Source organism: Amblyomma maculatum, chromosome 10 (assembly GCF_055883805.1).
Source record: "Amblyomma maculatum isolate TAMU_Amacu chromosome 10, ASM5588380v1, whole genome shotgun sequence".
Lineage (NCBI taxonomy): Eukaryota > Metazoa > Arthropoda > Arachnida > Ixodida > Ixodidae > Amblyomma > Amblyomma maculatum.
Window position 1 is genome coordinate 36135656 of NC_139353.1, and position 17482 is coordinate 36153137.

At 46.4% G+C, this 17482-nt stretch overlaps 1 protein-coding gene across 3 annotated transcripts in view; it reads right to left on the bottom strand.

The window, feature by feature from the left end:
* The window catches only part of smg (sterile alpha motif domain containing protein 4 smaug), a 138885-nt gene that overhangs the window by 20556 nt on the left and 100847 nt on the right, over window positions 1-17482 (bottom strand). For all 3 annotated transcript variants that reach the window (XM_084582500.1, XM_084582497.1, XM_084582498.1), the window contains exons 7-11: window positions 13801-13969; window positions 11926-12035; window positions 8667-8753; window positions 3937-4363; window positions 966-1248 (exon numbers count right to left, since the gene is read on the bottom strand). In XM_084582500.1, coding sequence (XP_084438626.1) covers window positions 966-1248; window positions 3937-4363; window positions 8667-8753; window positions 11926-12035; window positions 13801-13969 — 1076 coding nt within the window. The remainder of the gene's footprint in view (window positions 1-965; window positions 1249-3936; window positions 4364-8666; window positions 8754-11925; window positions 12036-13800; window positions 13970-17482) is intronic.

Sequence of the window (17482 nt, forward strand, 5' to 3'; positions counted from 1 at the left end):
CGAAATTCCCCCAGTACAACGAGAGCCCTGGCAGCCTCTTGCACAGTGCAACATCGCGGCAGCGGCTGCTTATGACTTTCATCGCTGGAACAATTTCTGTCTTCAGTGAGAACTTCCGATAATATGTCATCATCAGCCAGCCCAGCTACGGCAACACTGTCGTCGCTTCACTGGGGTGGCGGTCGCCATCGTTGTGGAGCGCAACGGCAGCGGCAACAGGCCCCAAACACAGCCGAAAAGAGCAACGGGCGCTAATTTTCATGATTCGCGTGCTGTCACCGTCGCATCACAAACAATCGGGACAAAGAAATCACGTGTGCAGTCAGTGCAACCATCGCAGCCGTGGCAGCAGTGGCAGTCATTTGACCGCAAAATACAAACAGTCTTGTCGCTCTGACGATGATGACACAGCCTCTCCCTTTGAAGCGTGCGGTCAAAGGCACCACCTAGCCACTGCTCCCATAATCCAATTTCATCACCACCACACTTCGTACCCCTCAGACTTTTTTTTTGCCACTGTTTTTCGTTTTTTTTACTCGCCTCTCGTAGGTTTCCCGTTGCGCGCCCGCTGTGGATGCACATCTATGCTGTATTGCACGGTAACGCAGGAAAGTCGGTAGCCCTCATCCTCGATGTTCTCCAAGTTAAACGATCTGCGGGTAGATGCATCTGAGATAATGAGTGTCTTCCACCATTGAACTATGCACAGTCTTGCCGGGACCGCACAGCGAGTCAGAGTTAATCGAATTTCCGTGTTAATGAGATCCGGGTAAACAAGGTTTGACTGTATTCTGTGTAAAAGCTCACTGCTCCATTTCATGCTGGAGCCAAGTGTGCTTACTGCTACAATACTGCGGCAAAAAATTTCTGCCTGTGCACGAAAATAAAAAGCACAATCTCCACCAAATCTCGATGGCTGTGTCAGCAACTCTCTCATGCATAGAACAGAGAGAAGAGCCCCTTACCCAGCCGGCGACGGCCGCGGACCCTGGGCGACTGCGGCGGCCGCGACTGCAGCAGACGTGGAGGACGCCGGAGAGTGGTGGTGGTGGTGGTGGTGGCGGGCGTCAATAGAGCGGCGGGGGGGCACGGGGTGCCAGGCCTTGTGCACCTGTTGGCGCCATGAGAAGAGGCGCCGCTTCTGGGCGGGGCTGAATGCCTCGTGCGCCAGGCACTTGTCCACCAGCGTCACAAACTGGCTCACACTCTGGTCCTCCGCACGCACGCTCACCAGCAGGCTGCTGCATACTGCTCAACGCACACGAAAAGAGGGGGGGGGGGGATAATTTGTAGGCACTTTCGAATAGCTGCCAACCAGCTTTTTGGACCCAACGAGATAGGAAAAATGGTCCGAATATTAATAAACAAATTTTAAAATGAACTTCAAACAAAAAACATCTCACATTCTTACTGAAAATCAGCTTTAAGAAACCGAGAACTTCGCCACTCCCTACATTTCATTTGCAAGCAATAACAGAGAGAGAAGAGAGCGATCCACTACTGTTGTCTGCTTCAACAAGCCGATTGGTTTTCAAACAGCAGACCTTTGTGCTGCCAGCCAGCATGAGGTGCCCTCAAGGCGACCTCCACACATACAGCGACACCCAATAAAAATGGAACTTGGCAATGAATGGCGCTAGCACTGTGGAGGCGGCAGCCATGTCAGTTTGCAACAGTCCAGAGAGGAGGCATTTCCACATCCTCCTCGCCCAACGCAAAGTAACATTAGAGTACCTGGGCCAGAGAAATGCTTCTGTCATGTCCATATTACATCATGCCATGAAACTAGGCAGTGAGGTGCGGCTTCAGGTCATGCCGCGAATGTATCCACAAGTCGTGCCGAAAGCAAGAAAAAGTCTCCTAGGATAACAATGGTCACCAAGGCCGAGAGATGGAACCCATGGGAAGAAAACAAAGTGAAGCAATCCCCTCCCTGCCCAGATACATATCGTCCTGCTTTCAATATGATCAGGTGCTCTGCTTTTTTTTTTTTTTTTGTAGGCCAGCTTGATGGTAACGAAGAGCAGATCGTTATGCCATCGCCTCGGGGTGACGGCAACGAAAGAAAAATTACGTCAGGGTGCAGTTTTTTGTTAGTGATGTTCTTGAAAGGGTTGAGATTCAATTGTATTCTTGGACTGGACGGGAATAGTGTTGCTTGGGCGCAGTGCACGATAAGAGCGAGCAGCAGGCTTTTCCAAAGAGGTACGGACTGCGGAGATGTGAAATTAGCGATGAGGTTAGGAGGGCTCTTGTACGGGCAGGGGCACTTTCTCAGAATTTTACGGTATGTTAGCTCTAAGCAGCAGGTCACGGTGCCACAAAAATGTCCACATAATCAAGCATGTTGAAAAATCGAAGGTCTAAATTTTCAGTTGGCGAATGTACACATATCGGAACAAAATTTTTTCAAAGCAGTTTTCTGAATTCAGAGTGCGCTCATGATGGTGGCTCATCACAAGAAGTACTGAGTACATCCTAGAACATATCTGAAAGTATAAAACGTTGTTTCAAAGACAGAGCATATTTAAAATACTGCGAAATATGTGCGTGTGTGGGTGGGGGGTCACGTTCCGATGGGGGCACGAGGCAGATACACGCAAGCAAAGCTTTCTTAAGGGGCTACGTTACCCAGTTACCAGTTGTAAGCGAGCATTTGAACGAGATATGAAGCCCTACTTTAACAAAGCCATTCTAACGTGCCTCGGTTACCTATTAATAGCATGCCTGACGTTGCATCCAAAAGGTCTGGAAGCTAGTTAGCTTCCTATCCCACCCTCCTAGCTCAAATAAGCAACCAGAGTTGGCAGCTCCTCACAACTCTGTGACAGCATGTTACACTACCCGTCGATGATTCGGTACTAAGCCAAGTCATCAGCCAATTACTGTGTAAACCAGGATATAGGTCAAGAGGTTTTCTAAAAAGAAAAAAAAAAGCAAGCTGAAGTCGCCCCTCGTCTTATATAGCGGTCTTTAGCACAATTTGAGACACAGTCTGGCAACAATAGGCGTGCCTGCTTGTAAACAGACAGCCAAAACTGTATCGACATCCTGCAGTTGCCCACATTCTTTTTTTTTCTGTCCCAAGCACATTTATCTTCGCGTGCACTCTTTCGTTCGACCTATGAAAGTATAAAATACCTCTTTAGCAATGAGTAACGGCATGTGGAGATGTTTACAGTGGCTTTCCAGAGTGACGTTCGCTGAAGCGAACAGCGAACGGCAACATGACCGCTCTCTAAGCGACAGTTCGGCGGATCGGCATTTCAGAAAAAAGCGTGTGGTGCCATAAACACGATCAGCTGTTCACATGCAACCTTTCAAGAAAAGCTGCATAAGCAACACGCTTGATGGAACTAGATGACACACTCTGGGAGGTGGCGAGCAGCAAAGAGTAGTCTTCCGATGATGCTGCTGAAAGTTTGGAGTGAGAGCGTAGCTCCGGCGATGCAGGGACACAGCCGCCGATGTTGTAAATATATGCGCTTGTCCACATTTTTTTTTTTCACTTCACAGTAAGGGTTCGACCTATATTCCCCCTCAACCTATAATACGGTTTATACAGCAGCATGGTCCCTCCCAATTATTTGCTCAGAATGCTGACAATGGACACCTTTAGCATACCGCACACTGTGTTACTGTTTGCGTAACCAGAGTACAGCAACCCTCCTGCTGGCAGTAGCATGCACGCTCTGATTGGTCTCAGCGTGACAGGCATGCGTTTAGCTGAAAGACACCTGGCGCCCTCAAGGCGAGCCACCATGCTTTGGAACCAATCAAATATGTGCTCACTGTCAGTGGGAGGGTTCGTGGTACTCCGCTAAACCAACCGATAGCGCGGCACCTGGGACAACAACCGTGTCAAATACTGATGCTGGACTTTCCACAGAACGGGGCATTTAATGTTATACTGGGTGAAAACGTCACACTTCTCACCTTTCCCAACTACTCGAGTGAAGAGTCCAGGCAAGTCCTCATCTTCCTCGGCCGCTGCATCGACTGCAGCTGCCGTCGCCGTGGAAGCACCTTTGCTTGGACTGCGCGACCCTCCTCCTCCGCAGGTCGAGTCGAGTGACGAGGGAGGGCTGCTCTCCTCCTCTTCTGCTCTCCTCTCCTCTTCTTCCACCACCACAGAAGACGAAGGGATGGTGGTGATGCAGCCAATGCCATCACTGCCGCCACCGCCGCAAGAAGCGTGTGCAGCGGATGGTGTCGACGACGCAGAGCCGGGCGAGGTGGACCGATGAGAGGGCACTGCCCCTTCCTGGCCGTCCTCGGCACGGCTGGAGGCCTTCATGGGGGTCTGGAGCATGGCTCGCAGCTCCACAAGGGCCGTCCGAACGTCGCCTTCCTCTTGAAGACACTGCCAACACAGAAACGAAAGCGGGAACATCAGGAGGCAACGGCAGCAAGGACAAAGTGCGCAGGAGAAAAAGAAAAAGAGGATAATGACGCTACCTCTGCGGACAATTCAGATATGGGCTGTGACGCAACATACTAAAAAGAGAGCCTCGGTATAGGTAACCACACGGTCAAGACAATGATCTGAACACAAGGATGACACCCATGAATGTGGTAAGAGAGCAGTGATGAGGTGGTGAGCCATCCTGTGGCTCCCAATAAGGGTAAATAACGCAACATTAAACAGCACTACAAACGGCAATCATAAGAATGCAGCACACATGTAGCGACCTTCGGCTGCGTTTTTAGCTCTGATGCTACTCAACCCTTCCCACCCTCTCTCACATGTTACAAGGGCAATTTCAACGGCCGTGTTGTTAAATGGCAGATCAGCTTTCGAACAGACAATTGAACTGACGGCAGTCGGCTACAATTATGCAGCCACATTCAGCGGAACACAGTTGATCACCTGAATCACAAGAATTCACCGCATATCAGTGACCGATAAATAAAAACTATATATATTTTTCTGCTTCGTGTCTAGCTTCAAACATTAACTGCACAATTTATTTTACAGAGCTGCAATTTTTGCAGCTGTATAAAACGTTAATCTATAATGCATAATATATATATATATATAATCTATGATAAAGCGATGTTAATCTGGCATGCAACTTTTATTCCTGGTATGCATTGCCAAGAGCTAACGTTTAAAGGAGGCCCATTGAAAAGGAAGGGAGGGGGGGGGGGGGGGTCACAGAGGCTAAGAAAAGTCGTAATGCTGATAAATATTGAATGATCCATCACCCTTGCGCAAGAGTTTTCTATCTAGCTCGAACAGAACCAGCGCAAGCAGCAACTGAAAATGACTCCTGAATTTTCCGTCTCATTTGATACGCTGGAGCGCACCGCCGGCACCATACTCCACCTACAAACATGTCACCGAGCAGTTGGTTTGTGTACTTTCAGTTGGAACGCTCGCTTCGCCTGTTTGCCTACCACAGCTTTTCTCCGACATGGACCCCAAGCTGAAGTAGCGGACGCAAAGACCACGACACATGGTTCTGGAACCACCGATAAAAAGATGCAGCAACGGTAATCAGATGATTGACTACGAGCAGATTTATCCAGATGTGCACAAGGTGACTGCTTACATTTGCTAAAATAGCCCAATGACTGTGGCTCAGCCGCCAGCATGCCTGGTGGACCAGTCATGCCGGCGCTTCGTGGGGATTGCACACACATGCTGCGATGCAGACAACTGTCAATTACAGCTCACTGCAGCCAAAACTATACTCGACTGCCCTTTTCATTCCCTAAAACTTGCGCAGGCCGCCACAGACGGTTCGCCAATAATCAGCTGATGTCATTAATTTCGGTCACCGTAGCCGAGTTCACAGAGTTCACTGCCTGAACCAAGTGCGCGAAGGCATTTATTTCCCTCATGCACACCTCATGGGTCCACATAGGGCGCGAGCAGACAACTTTCGCAGCTACCAGAAGTATATCCTTAACATCCCGGGCCATCGTGGCTGCAGCGATGGCAGCCTGACACCGGTGACATCAGCGGTGTCAGGAATACTTCCCAATTTCATCACCACGCGCCACCCCCTCTGCCCACGAATTTCAAGAAACGCGTTCTTTTTTTTTTTTAATTAATAATAAGCTGCTGGCTTTGTTTTAAGGAATTGCACTCTGGGGGATTGTTCAAAAGCACTTTGGAGTCCGCAAATGGAGCCCGCAAAGTGCACAACAGAGTCCTGCCCCGGCAAGGCAAAAGTTGCATGTAAGCTATGGTTCTGATTAGCAGCACCAAATCTCTGCTCTGGTTGAGTAAAACTGGCTTTACGAACACGTTTTCTCTTATCTTTACATTTTTTACTTCCTAAGTGGAAAAATTATCATCTGCCAGCTCCAATTTCAACAGTTCCATTTGCATTTCTTTTTGAAATGGGCAAAGAATCTCTTTAACCACACCGTTACCTTGCCGATGCTGCTTAGTAGGTTTCCAGGTTGATTCATTCGATTAGTGAAAGTTGTAGATTGAGACTTACATTAGTCAGGACAAGAACCTTTCGCATGGTTCAAGAACACACAGCAATGAAAAATCTGACCAACTCAGCCAGTGCAGTGAGTCCACTGGTTGACCACCATATGCATGGCTCCTTCTTCCTTAAAACTGTTAACTTACAAAACACTTGTGCGACCTAAACTTGAATACGCTAGCGCAATCTTGGATCCTCATCAAACTAATTTTATCACAGCTCTTGAATCTGTACAGAACCGTGCTACTCGCTTTATCCTATTAAACTACTCAAGATATTCTAGCATATCCGCATTAAAAATTCAACTTCAACTTCCTTCTCTCGCTTCCCGTCACCAAATTTCACGCCTCTGCCTTTATCAAGTTTTTTCATAGTTCACCTCATGACAGCCAGCTCATCCAACCGGTACGTCGAACATCCCTCACAGGCCATTCTAACAGCGTCATCCCGCATCGTGCCCGCACTACTACATTCCAGAAGTCTTTTTTCGTGTACACAGCTCGCGATTTGAATGACCTTCCCAGCAGCCTTGCCCTAATCTCCGACCCTGCTCATTTCAAGACTGCCATTGAAGAAGCCTCATCATCTTTGTATCATTTAACAAAAACCATTGTTAACCGCCGTTCAAGTGCCCACCCCTCATTTTATGTCCCATCTGGGGGCCCTTGTGGTTCTAATAAATAATAAATATTGTCACTTGACTGGTTTCTACTTTGGCCTTCAACTTTGTTGAAATGAAATGCCATTCAAGATCTCTCTGGTAGTTGGCGCTGTCATGCAACACTGCTAACTGCCATCCAGTTCAACACATAGTGGACAGAGCTCTACACAGCCTTTGAAAATGCCTGTGTAACAAGGATTGTACTTTGCAAACCTTGACTCGTGTGTTAAAACGCCCGCACGCGTACACAAGGCCACGGGAAAGTTGAATCTTTTATTATGTCATACTCTATGGGCCCTTGGACGAAACTGATAGAGTATTTTACCATAAAACTGGCCCTTTCTGCATCTTGGAAGCTTCCCCCAACAAGTTTGTTTTCGACAGAGAAAAGACCCCATAACAATGAATCCCGTTTCCCGATTCTAAGAGAGGGTGTCTAGCAAACCACTATCTTAAAATCCCTGGCTATTCCATGTTGTCCCTGATTATTTTAGCTCATACTCCCTGAAGAGTAAAGAGACTCAAAAGTGTAGCTGCTGATGATAATGAGCACAGACAAATAATTCACAACAAAAAGCTGTTTATTAACGATATTCTGCAATTTACAATAGTGGAAAAGCTATCATTAGTGTTAATGGCTGTAAGGAAGGTAAAAAGTTAATTGAAAATCGAAAGCGAACTTATGCAAGCCTCAGAGCAAGCGAGCTACTGACCCCGTAAAAAGCCGAGCCAATCCAATCCAGTATGGCTACGCGCACACTTGGTAGCACAGCTTGCTGACTGCTTTCACACTGGGCGCTGCCGACTCAGTTATTCCTGCTTTTAGTCACATACTGCCCTCACACAGCGCTTCCGCATATTTTATTGAGTACCCAACTCGCCTTAGTATTGGCTCTTTTATTGTGGTAGCTCAGCCATGCGTTGGCGTCGAAGTAATATATTGCGAGACAGCACACACACTCACAAAAGAAAAAAAATCTGCAAGAATAAACTCTATGAATAATATACTTGCTGTGCACCAGCTTAAAATGAAAATGCACTGCAGAATACAGCATGCCGATTTCCCTGACGTGGCAAAATTTCTACGCTTTCCCTGACATTTCACATTTTTTCTGGAGCATAAAATTTTCTCAGCCTTGTTGTGCCTTTGGTTATTTATTCACATGCCTACTTAGCAGTAGCGCTGCTAAAAAGAAAGTAAATGTTCCCAAATTTACTGTTTTTTTTTCATACTTTCAAACGGCCACAATGAAAACCAGCGCATTTTCTCTGATGTGAGTTAGCCATTGTTTCATCCATCCACTAAATAGAAAAATGATGAGGATCATGGACCATTCTTTTCATACCAGTTAAGTTGAGTAACCAAAAAAAAACCTTTTTGCCCTTTTCTCCTTGAAATAGTAAAAGCACGATAGAAAAGCAAAAACAAAAAGTAGTGCTATCCTTCAGCAGTCCATATGACTTCTTTACGTAGTAGCGAAAATGGAGTCGCTGGCACCCCCTCATTGGCAACACACACTGCCCAAGGCACACAAGGTCGCAGACCAGGAAGACCTCACCTTCTCCAGCTGACGCAAAGTGGCCGGGCGCTCTTTCAGCTTCCGAATGCTAAGCACAATCTTGTGACGTGCTCCCTTAGTGACACTCTTCGAAAGAAAACAGCACCCAGAATGCATGAAACAGAGGAAACATGTGATGAGCACAAAAGGGAGAAGAAGAAAGTTAGTCATCTCTCGGGGAAAAAAAGAACTGCACGGGCAATCTTTTCTACCGGAATAATGTTCCCGAACAAATGCACCACTACAGCAAGTAAAAACTAAAAATTAAGACAGGTAGTGGTTAACTGAAGGAAAGGCAAGATCGTTCTAGTGAGGACTGCCGTGGTTTCTGCCCCACTTAAACCAATCAGCAGAACCGACGCCTCCAGTCTATAACAGTAGAACCCACTATAGTAAACTTGGATATACAGTCGAGCCTCATTATAACGAAGTAGTACAGGGCGCGAAAATTTGTTCGTTATATCCGATATTCCTTATAATGTGAGGCACCCAAATTCCTGTAAATAAGTTTACTAATAAAACGAAACAAAATAAGCACTAATATGGACGACACAAAGGTGCAAAAATGCACTATTTTTTAAAATTAAAAGCTTGGTATATGCATGAAATCTCACTTTTCGTTTCGTGTTGCAGAGCAAAAATGAATACTAAGAAAGGATGTTGCCCCTGCGCACAATTTGCACGACGAAGCCAACAAACTCGGGGAATGTAGCACACGCGCACGGATCGGTCGCAGTGGCAAAGGCACGACAGTGACCCGAGCAGCAGCGGCGGTGGCGCCACTCGAGTCCGGACATGGTCGTTCATAACCTCCAAGATCACCGCGCGCGGATGTGTGACCTCGGAGGCCATACGCCATTGGCGGTAGTTTTTGTTGCCGCCGCTAAATGATGCAGGACGCGAGGGCGATTTAAACACACTTCTGAGGTGGGCAATTCGATTGCATGAAAAATTGCATTTCTTGATGTTTTTCCCAGCTCCTTTACGTATTGTTTTGCTGTATTACTACAAAAGAGCTGCTTTGTTATACAGTCGAACCCGGATATATCGAACTCGAAGGGGATCGCGAAATAGTTCGATATATCGATAATTCGATATACAACAATTGCCTTGTGACGGCACTTACGATGCCAAAAAACGATACCGTAATTGTCGCATAATCAATCCACTCGCATAATGAACCCACCCTGCACTTTTGCACGGAGAATTTAAAAAAGAAAAAAGCATTAAGGCCAGCTCGCTCACATGTAAGCGATTGAGCGACCTCAGCGACGAGCGGCAGCAACAGAGCAAAAAATTTCAAACTTGTTGGAACTGCGTCCCTCTCGCTGCTCGAGCCACCGCGGCAGCTCTAAACAAGGTTTCTGTGTTGCGGAGGCAGAAATCGCGAGCGTTTTCGCTTGCATGTCGATCGCGAGCGTCACTTTGTTTCGGTTGTCTCATCCACAGCTCATTTCTTGGCAGAGTGCCAAGACGTCGGGGCGCGTTTATCTTTTGATAGCTCCTGCGGTGGCGAGGAGCGAACTTGGCAGGGTGCCCGTGATGGCTTGATTGCACGTACAAGTCTGGTTCGATTTATCACACCGCGCTTGGGGCAGGCGTCATGATCGCAGCAGCTGACCGCGTGCTTTCGTTGATTCATACATGCAAGAATAAGACTCCCGAAAAAAAAAAAAAAAAAAAAAACTGCCGCTTTTCAACGTCCGAACAGCACAACGATAAGAAAGGATGACTCGGAAAAAAAAAAAAACAAAAAAAAACATAGCTGCCGCTTTTTAACGTCCGCAGGCACCATAGCCACCTCAGCCGCCGCGCGCAGAGGGTTCGCAACACACGCTGGAAAAAGCGGCGTCGACGCCTGTCTGAAACGGGCTGAGCTGGCTTGGCGCATGCGTAGCGTGCGCCGAAGGAGAGAGATAGCTTGGCAAAAGGATGGGCACACCCACGCATATGGCTTGCAAACGTCATGCGGTGGCGCGCGGAAAACGACAACTGCAGATGCGCGCCTTTGGGGAATGGGCGCGGCCCTACCCAGACCAGCCGTCGCCGAACTGTCCCCTCTCATTCCTTCCGCACGTGGCTTGAAAACGGCACGCGATAAACGGCCAAGGGTGATGCGATCGTTTTTGGGGAAGGCACACTTGCCAGTGCGTGGTGCGGAGTTCGATATATCGAACGACCGGTGAAATTAAGTTCGATATATGAAGCGGCTTTCCTATACTTTTACATGGGATTTTCAAGGGGATATTCCGTGAGTTCGATATAACCAAAATTCGATATAGCCGGGTTCGATATAACCGGGTTTGACTGTAACCGATCTAGCGTCAAATTTTTTAATTTTTGTTTCGTTATACAGAAAGAACTCCTATAGAAATAAAGCATAGACCAACCAAACTTTGATTTTAGTTCGTTTTATCCAATAATTCACTATATAAGTGTTTGCTATAGCGAGGTTCGATTGTAAGAAAAAACTGGATGTAGTAAAGTGAAACTGCAACCCCATTTTGCCTTCCCTATATGACTGTAGATTTCTTTTTCTCTTATAGTAAAAACATCTACTATAACTAAATGGTTATAGGCTATGGTTATGCACAAGGCCAGAGCGCCCTACTTCCTGTGGAATGATGACATCGCAGAATCCATACAGTAAGGAATCGCAGGGCAAACATCCAGAGGCCAATAAATACCAACACTCAGTAAACAGCGCTTTCTGAGGTTGCATGGAGAAGCCAACTTCGCAAACGTCTTGGGTTCACTAAATTAAATTACATGTGTAGTAGTGTGCACAGGGAGAAAGCAAAAGTAAATTGGATCTGAACGTACACGGCGGCATGGGTCACTGAGAAATTAAAAACAGCAAAAACGCAGTTAGATGAAGGAAAGGGAAGAAATTGACGAACGTTCATAAAAGTGGGGAGCTCAAATCACAAGGCGGCAGTGCTGCATTCACCTGAAGCTTCGAATTTCACATGGGATCACACTCGCATGCATCTGCAGCTGTGGCTCAAATGTACTTCCGCAAGACATGAATGACACTCACATAAAGTGGGATAACCAAAAATAAACAAGTATCACATAAGGAGATAAGAAGAAGAGAGAAGGTATTTCTGGGTGTTTCTTGTACATACAAACAAAAACTACACATTCAGTAAGTAGCCAATTAATTACCAAACACTTTGTTTTTAGATCTGCAGGCACAAAAAGCCGAGAGCTGAGCAACAACAAAAGTGACAACGAAAAAGACAGACGTCTGCTGCACCTGTGCTTCCAACTTCTCCTCTGTGAGGTTCATCATCTCCTCGTAGCTCATGTTTGCAAACAGGTAGGCGTACTTGTGCAACCTCAAGCTCTTCAGCCAGCTGGGCACATCTGAAAAGAACATCGTCTGGCCGTCAGACATGAACTGCCCTTCCGCCAAGTGGTACTGCCAACAAGCAGCTGCAGGTTACAACCACGGCAAGAACGGTATCAAATGCTTCAAACGCTTCATATGACTGGATACCAGTCATACGTTCTTAACTGTGAGATGCAATTTTTACCATTAATTCTCACTATTTCTCTCATGTTCATCACTTAATGGTATAAAAACTAACTGGATGTAGTAATTTTTACCATTAATTCTTACTTTCTCTCATGTTCATCACTTATTGGTAAAAATTGCATCTCACAGTTCAAAACATATTCTCTCTTCCTGATGAGATATTTTAAATAAATGCATATCTGCAATCTGCACTCTATTCTGCACTTGCATGCTAAGTTTCAACAAGATATGTAGAAGAATAGGGAAAAAATCTGACACCCTCATCCCCGCCTAATCGGACTGGATCAGATTGCCTTTTCTGTGGGCAATACACTGGACCACTCACTGTGTGACAAAAACCAGTGTTCCACTAATTTTGTTGGCAAAAACACTGACGCAGCCAGTTCGGAGCAGCTTTGGAGCAATAATGCGTTTTGGAGAAGTATGGAGCAGGGAAAGCACGTTTGGAGCAGAATGGAGCAAATGGAGCAGCACTTCCACCCCTACGGGCAGCCCTCTCAAATATGGCACGCAGCGCAGAGTGGTCCAAAATTCACTGCCTCAGTCAACGAGACAACTTACAACCATCCCAGTACGGTGAAATCTCACTGATACGATCCCATTTAATATGTATTCGGCATAACTTATTTCTTTTATTCCCACGAGGGTTCGAATAATACACATGAAAATGTAAGAGTTAGTGAAAAAGTCTTGTCCAGAAGGGACAGTGGCTGTAGTAACAGTAACACTTGCGATCGACGTTTGACGTGATCTTGATAGGTACTTATTTACTGGCGTAATGAACCAAAATGAAGGTGAATCTTATCCGGTATTGTCAGCTCTCTTAGTTTCATGCTGTCCTTGTCGCAGCCCCCGGCGCTAATCTTGGCAGCATACTAACGTGCTGCCCACCCGTAACATACAAGTGTTACGAGTGTGTTCATCTCTTCAGGAGATCCTCTACAAAGGTGAAGCTCCAGGAAAAGTTGGCCCAGCATGAAGCGATGAAACTGCCACTCGTTTCTACCAAATAAAAGTAAATTCTCACCGCCAATTATGCTTCATTCACGACTTCTTGAAGTTTGTCAGGATAAGCTTTTTTTGGAATATAAGTCTTAATTTTCCATGCCCATGGGATTCATATCAACAAGATTTCACCATACTGGACCAAACGGAGTGTCAAACTTCTGAGCAGAGGCATCCAAGCAACAGTTTCGAATCTCGCAGGAATACGGAGATCTTTCTTACAAGAAGAGCAGCCTGAGCATCAACTGCTGCAGTGGCTACACAGAATTCTCAGATTCTTTGAAACATTTTTGGAGGATCCCACGAGCGTCTAAATTCGCACGTGCTTGAAACCACATACTCCTTCCACCCATTTCTTTTAGGTGTGTCTAAGCTGTAACCTCTCAAGCCAGACCACTCACAATTATGAGTGACCACTACTGATGGAATTTGCACATTTTTTTTGAGAGGCCATGAATCTTGGTTTGGTTTGTGGGATTTATTGTCCCAAAGCGACTCAGGCTACGACAGACGCCATAGTGGAGGGCTCCAGATATCTGGCTAGTCACTTGTTATGCTCTTCCATGCCAAAGATAGTCCCACACTTGCCTTTCATGCCGGAACCATCAAGGTTGAATCCCGGCTGGGCCTGGTCCTCCGCTCCATGACCCTCCGAGCCGGAGGACGCACCACTGCTCTGTGGAGACAGCGGGGGGCCCAGGGCCTCTGTTTCGTGGGGAGGGGGCCCCCCAGGTGGCGGACCACAGCGCCAGTCCACCTGTAGAAATACACATTCCGGGCGTGCAAACACACTGCAACAAAACTCTTGTACCAGCTGCAAAGGTGGTACAGGTTATTATACCCTGTTGTTATAGTAAATGCGCAAAATACCACCAATGCGTGTCCCCACGCATTTCATCTGCTTGCGCCATGAGTGTGTGCCGAGCTACTGTTTCAAACGAACAGACATTGCAATTTCAGCCCAGTGTAGTTTAGTGCACGCATTTTACTTTGAAGATTTCACACCGAAAAGGTCCGACCTTACATAGTAATAGTAGAATCCCGCTATGGTAAAACTCGGCTACAGTAAAGTTAAACTGCAGCCCCAGTTCATCTTCCATTGAAGACTGTGCATTTTACTTTTTAGTTCGCAGTAAACATATTTTGGTAAAGAAACTGTTCTAGAGTTAAACCTGGTTATAACGAAGTGGTAAAAAAGTCGGCAATTTATTGCCACACCGAGGTTTTCGTTATATGCAGTTTGTGTGTGAAGACTTGAAAGAACAATGCAGAGTAGAAACAAGGAGTAGAATTGATGTAGGGAAAACTGTCTCGAAAGTGCTTACAGTAAATCCCCATCACTTTGGAAGTTATAGAAGTGGTGAAACGTGAGGGCATGACGTGATTGCAGCAGCAGCCTCCAGCTTTTCCACTGCTCGTACGACGTAGCTACAAGAGGAGCGAGGAGAGGAGGATGGCGGAGCGTGAGCTGTTGTGGTGCCACGTTCAAAAAGCGAAAAAGAGCGGAGACTGCTGCGTTCGCAGCGTGGGTGCACCGTCGGTGCCGAAACATGAAGCAATATGTCAACTGCGGTCACTCAGTGCAATCGCATGTGTTCCTTGCATGTCACGTAGTCGCGCAACTAGTGCAGTTCTGCTAAATGTCCAATAATTCCTCATTAGCGAACAGATTAGCTGGATTTGTTATATCACGGTCAACTGTCGCAATACGTTTGTTACACGGAGTTTTCAAATACATGCGCTTCAATGGGGACAGCATTGGGGAACCGAAAAACTTCACATCGAGGAAATTGTGACATGGAGGTTTGTTACCTAGAGGCTCGACTCTAGCAAAGAGCATCTGGCTGCAGAGACGTACATACTTCCCACGAAATGAAATTGACGTGCATGTGCAACACGGATTGTGAAGCCACGATTCGGAGGCGGATGGATACGCAAGACAATAAAATGGCACCATCTCTCATCACTAGGCTCATCGGTTTTGAGGATAAGTCAGCGTTGCGAGGCACTTAGATTCTCGAGACAAATAGCGCAGCGCAAGAGGAAAAGGAAGGTAGAACTAGTTGTGAACGTGAAAAGAAGATGGCATGGTCCACTGAGAAAGCAAAAGGAAGCACAAATTAAGCGAGAAGTAGGGGAAAAAAAAAGGGGCAGATATTCATGTTGCAGCAGGTGACCTTGATATAACGAACTGACGGCACTGACTATATCCTAGCTAGAGCTGAAAGCCACGGCATCCACAACCGTGACATACCCCCGCTTTCTCACTAGATGCATCTATGGCCACTCACCTCCTCCTTAGCTAAAACGCATGAAACGCAAAAAATTGTAAATCGTAAATTGGTTTACAGGAAAGGAAAGGCACAATATCTATCATACTTCTCCATCAACACCTGAACCGTGAGATAAAAAAAAGCAGAGGACTTTGGGAATGAAAGCAGAGAGAAAGAGGTACTGTAGTGGAGGGCTTCTGAGTAATTTCGTCCGAACCCCAAGGCCAACAACCAACAGCTATGTTTCGATGGAGATAAAACGAAGAACAAAGAGGCGTCCGCGTACTATGCGATGTCAGTGTGTTAAAGATCCCCACGGGGTGGAAATTACTCTGCAGCCCTCCATTACAGCCCCTCTCTCTCCACTTACACTCCCGCCTTCATCCCTTCCATTATGGCACGGTTCAGGTGTCAGCAGACAAAAGTGACAGACAATGCACCTCTTCTTTTCTATAAACCAATTTGATATTTTACGGGCCCTCCACGCGTTTTGGCTAAGACGGAACGGCCACAGATGAACTCTGCGAGAGAGTGATACCATGCCACAGTTGTGGATGCCGCAGTAACCACCGGGCAGTATTGTACAATTCCGGTCTGAGCAGTCGCATGTAGCTCGCACGCCTTCAATTTTGTAGGCTTCAAGCTCACTAAGAGACGGAGAGAGAGAGAGAGAGAGCGGCTTCAGCTGCAGCTGTGCGGCCGCTCCGCCTCCTCAATGCTCAGGCAAGGCGTGCGTCGCCACCATCTTTCTCTAATTCAAGTTCACGCAGAGAGAGAAAGAGAGTGAGCAGCTTCAGGCAGACATCGACAAAATCCATGATTGCGGCTAGTAGCGCTGCGCATTAAAAAGACACAAGACAAGCAGTGTGCGCCCATTGCTGCCACGTGGTCGCTCACGAGCTCTTGCACATCGGTAGTGGGAACAGCGGAGAGCACCGGAGACGCGAGGCTAAAGAGTCGATTTCCTGGTGCAACGGTGGCTGGCGAGAAAGAACATGCACGAAGATGCAGGTGCCTCCTCGCTGCCCTCCTTCTGTTCGCTCCTCGCCTCGTGCAAGCCGTGGCAGAGGTGGAGGTTGCTGCCATAGTCACGCCGTTTTTGCAAAACATTTCACCGCTTCTATAATTTTGAGTAATTCTGATATGCAGTAAACAATTACGTGATTTTCCTTATTCTCAATTCTTTAACCTGGTTTCCGTTCCTCCTTTCGAGTCTTCGTGCGAAAACTTCAACAAAAATCTAGATGCAACAAAAAGCAGACATTTCATAGTTTCGTTATAGTCAGGTTTAGCTGTATTACACCTTAAATGACACTACGAATGCAGAAGATGACACCACGTTAACGCAAAGCCTTGGCTTTGCCATGGAACCAAAGTCATGTTGTATTCACATCTGCATTGTAGTCATGCTAAAGCGGTACTCCCAGCAGATGTAAACAAACTTGAAAAAACATCATAAAATATTATAACTGAAAAAAAAAATTGCATATGGAGATGATAAGAGAATGACTGGAGGTACTTCAGAGCATTTCCTTCATACGCCAAAAAGGCACATTTATAATCAAACTCGCTTATAGCAATACCGTTTTGAACAATATATTGGATATAATAACACATAGTTGCAGCACTGTCAGCTTTATTTCATGTTCTATGGTAAAATAAACCATATGTAACAATGCTGCAGTAGTAGACTATTGGTTATAACGATTAAACTCGGTCACTGAGTGGGTAACAGGAAGAAACTCGCAATGATTGAGACTGTGCCAGCCAAATCACATCACGAAGTCTCAAGCACGACCAAGTACCTACGAAACCTGATTTGCCTTAAAAACCTGTCAGCTGTATATGTGCAGCAGTTGGAAGCCCTGCAGAGGGATGTGAGCAAGATTACTGCGAAGCGGTCTAAGCGGACTGATTACAGGTTTCTACCTGCAAATATAAGTGAAAAGTGAAAGCTGCTTTCCTCTCATTAAAATGTCTGAAGTTAACCATGTTTT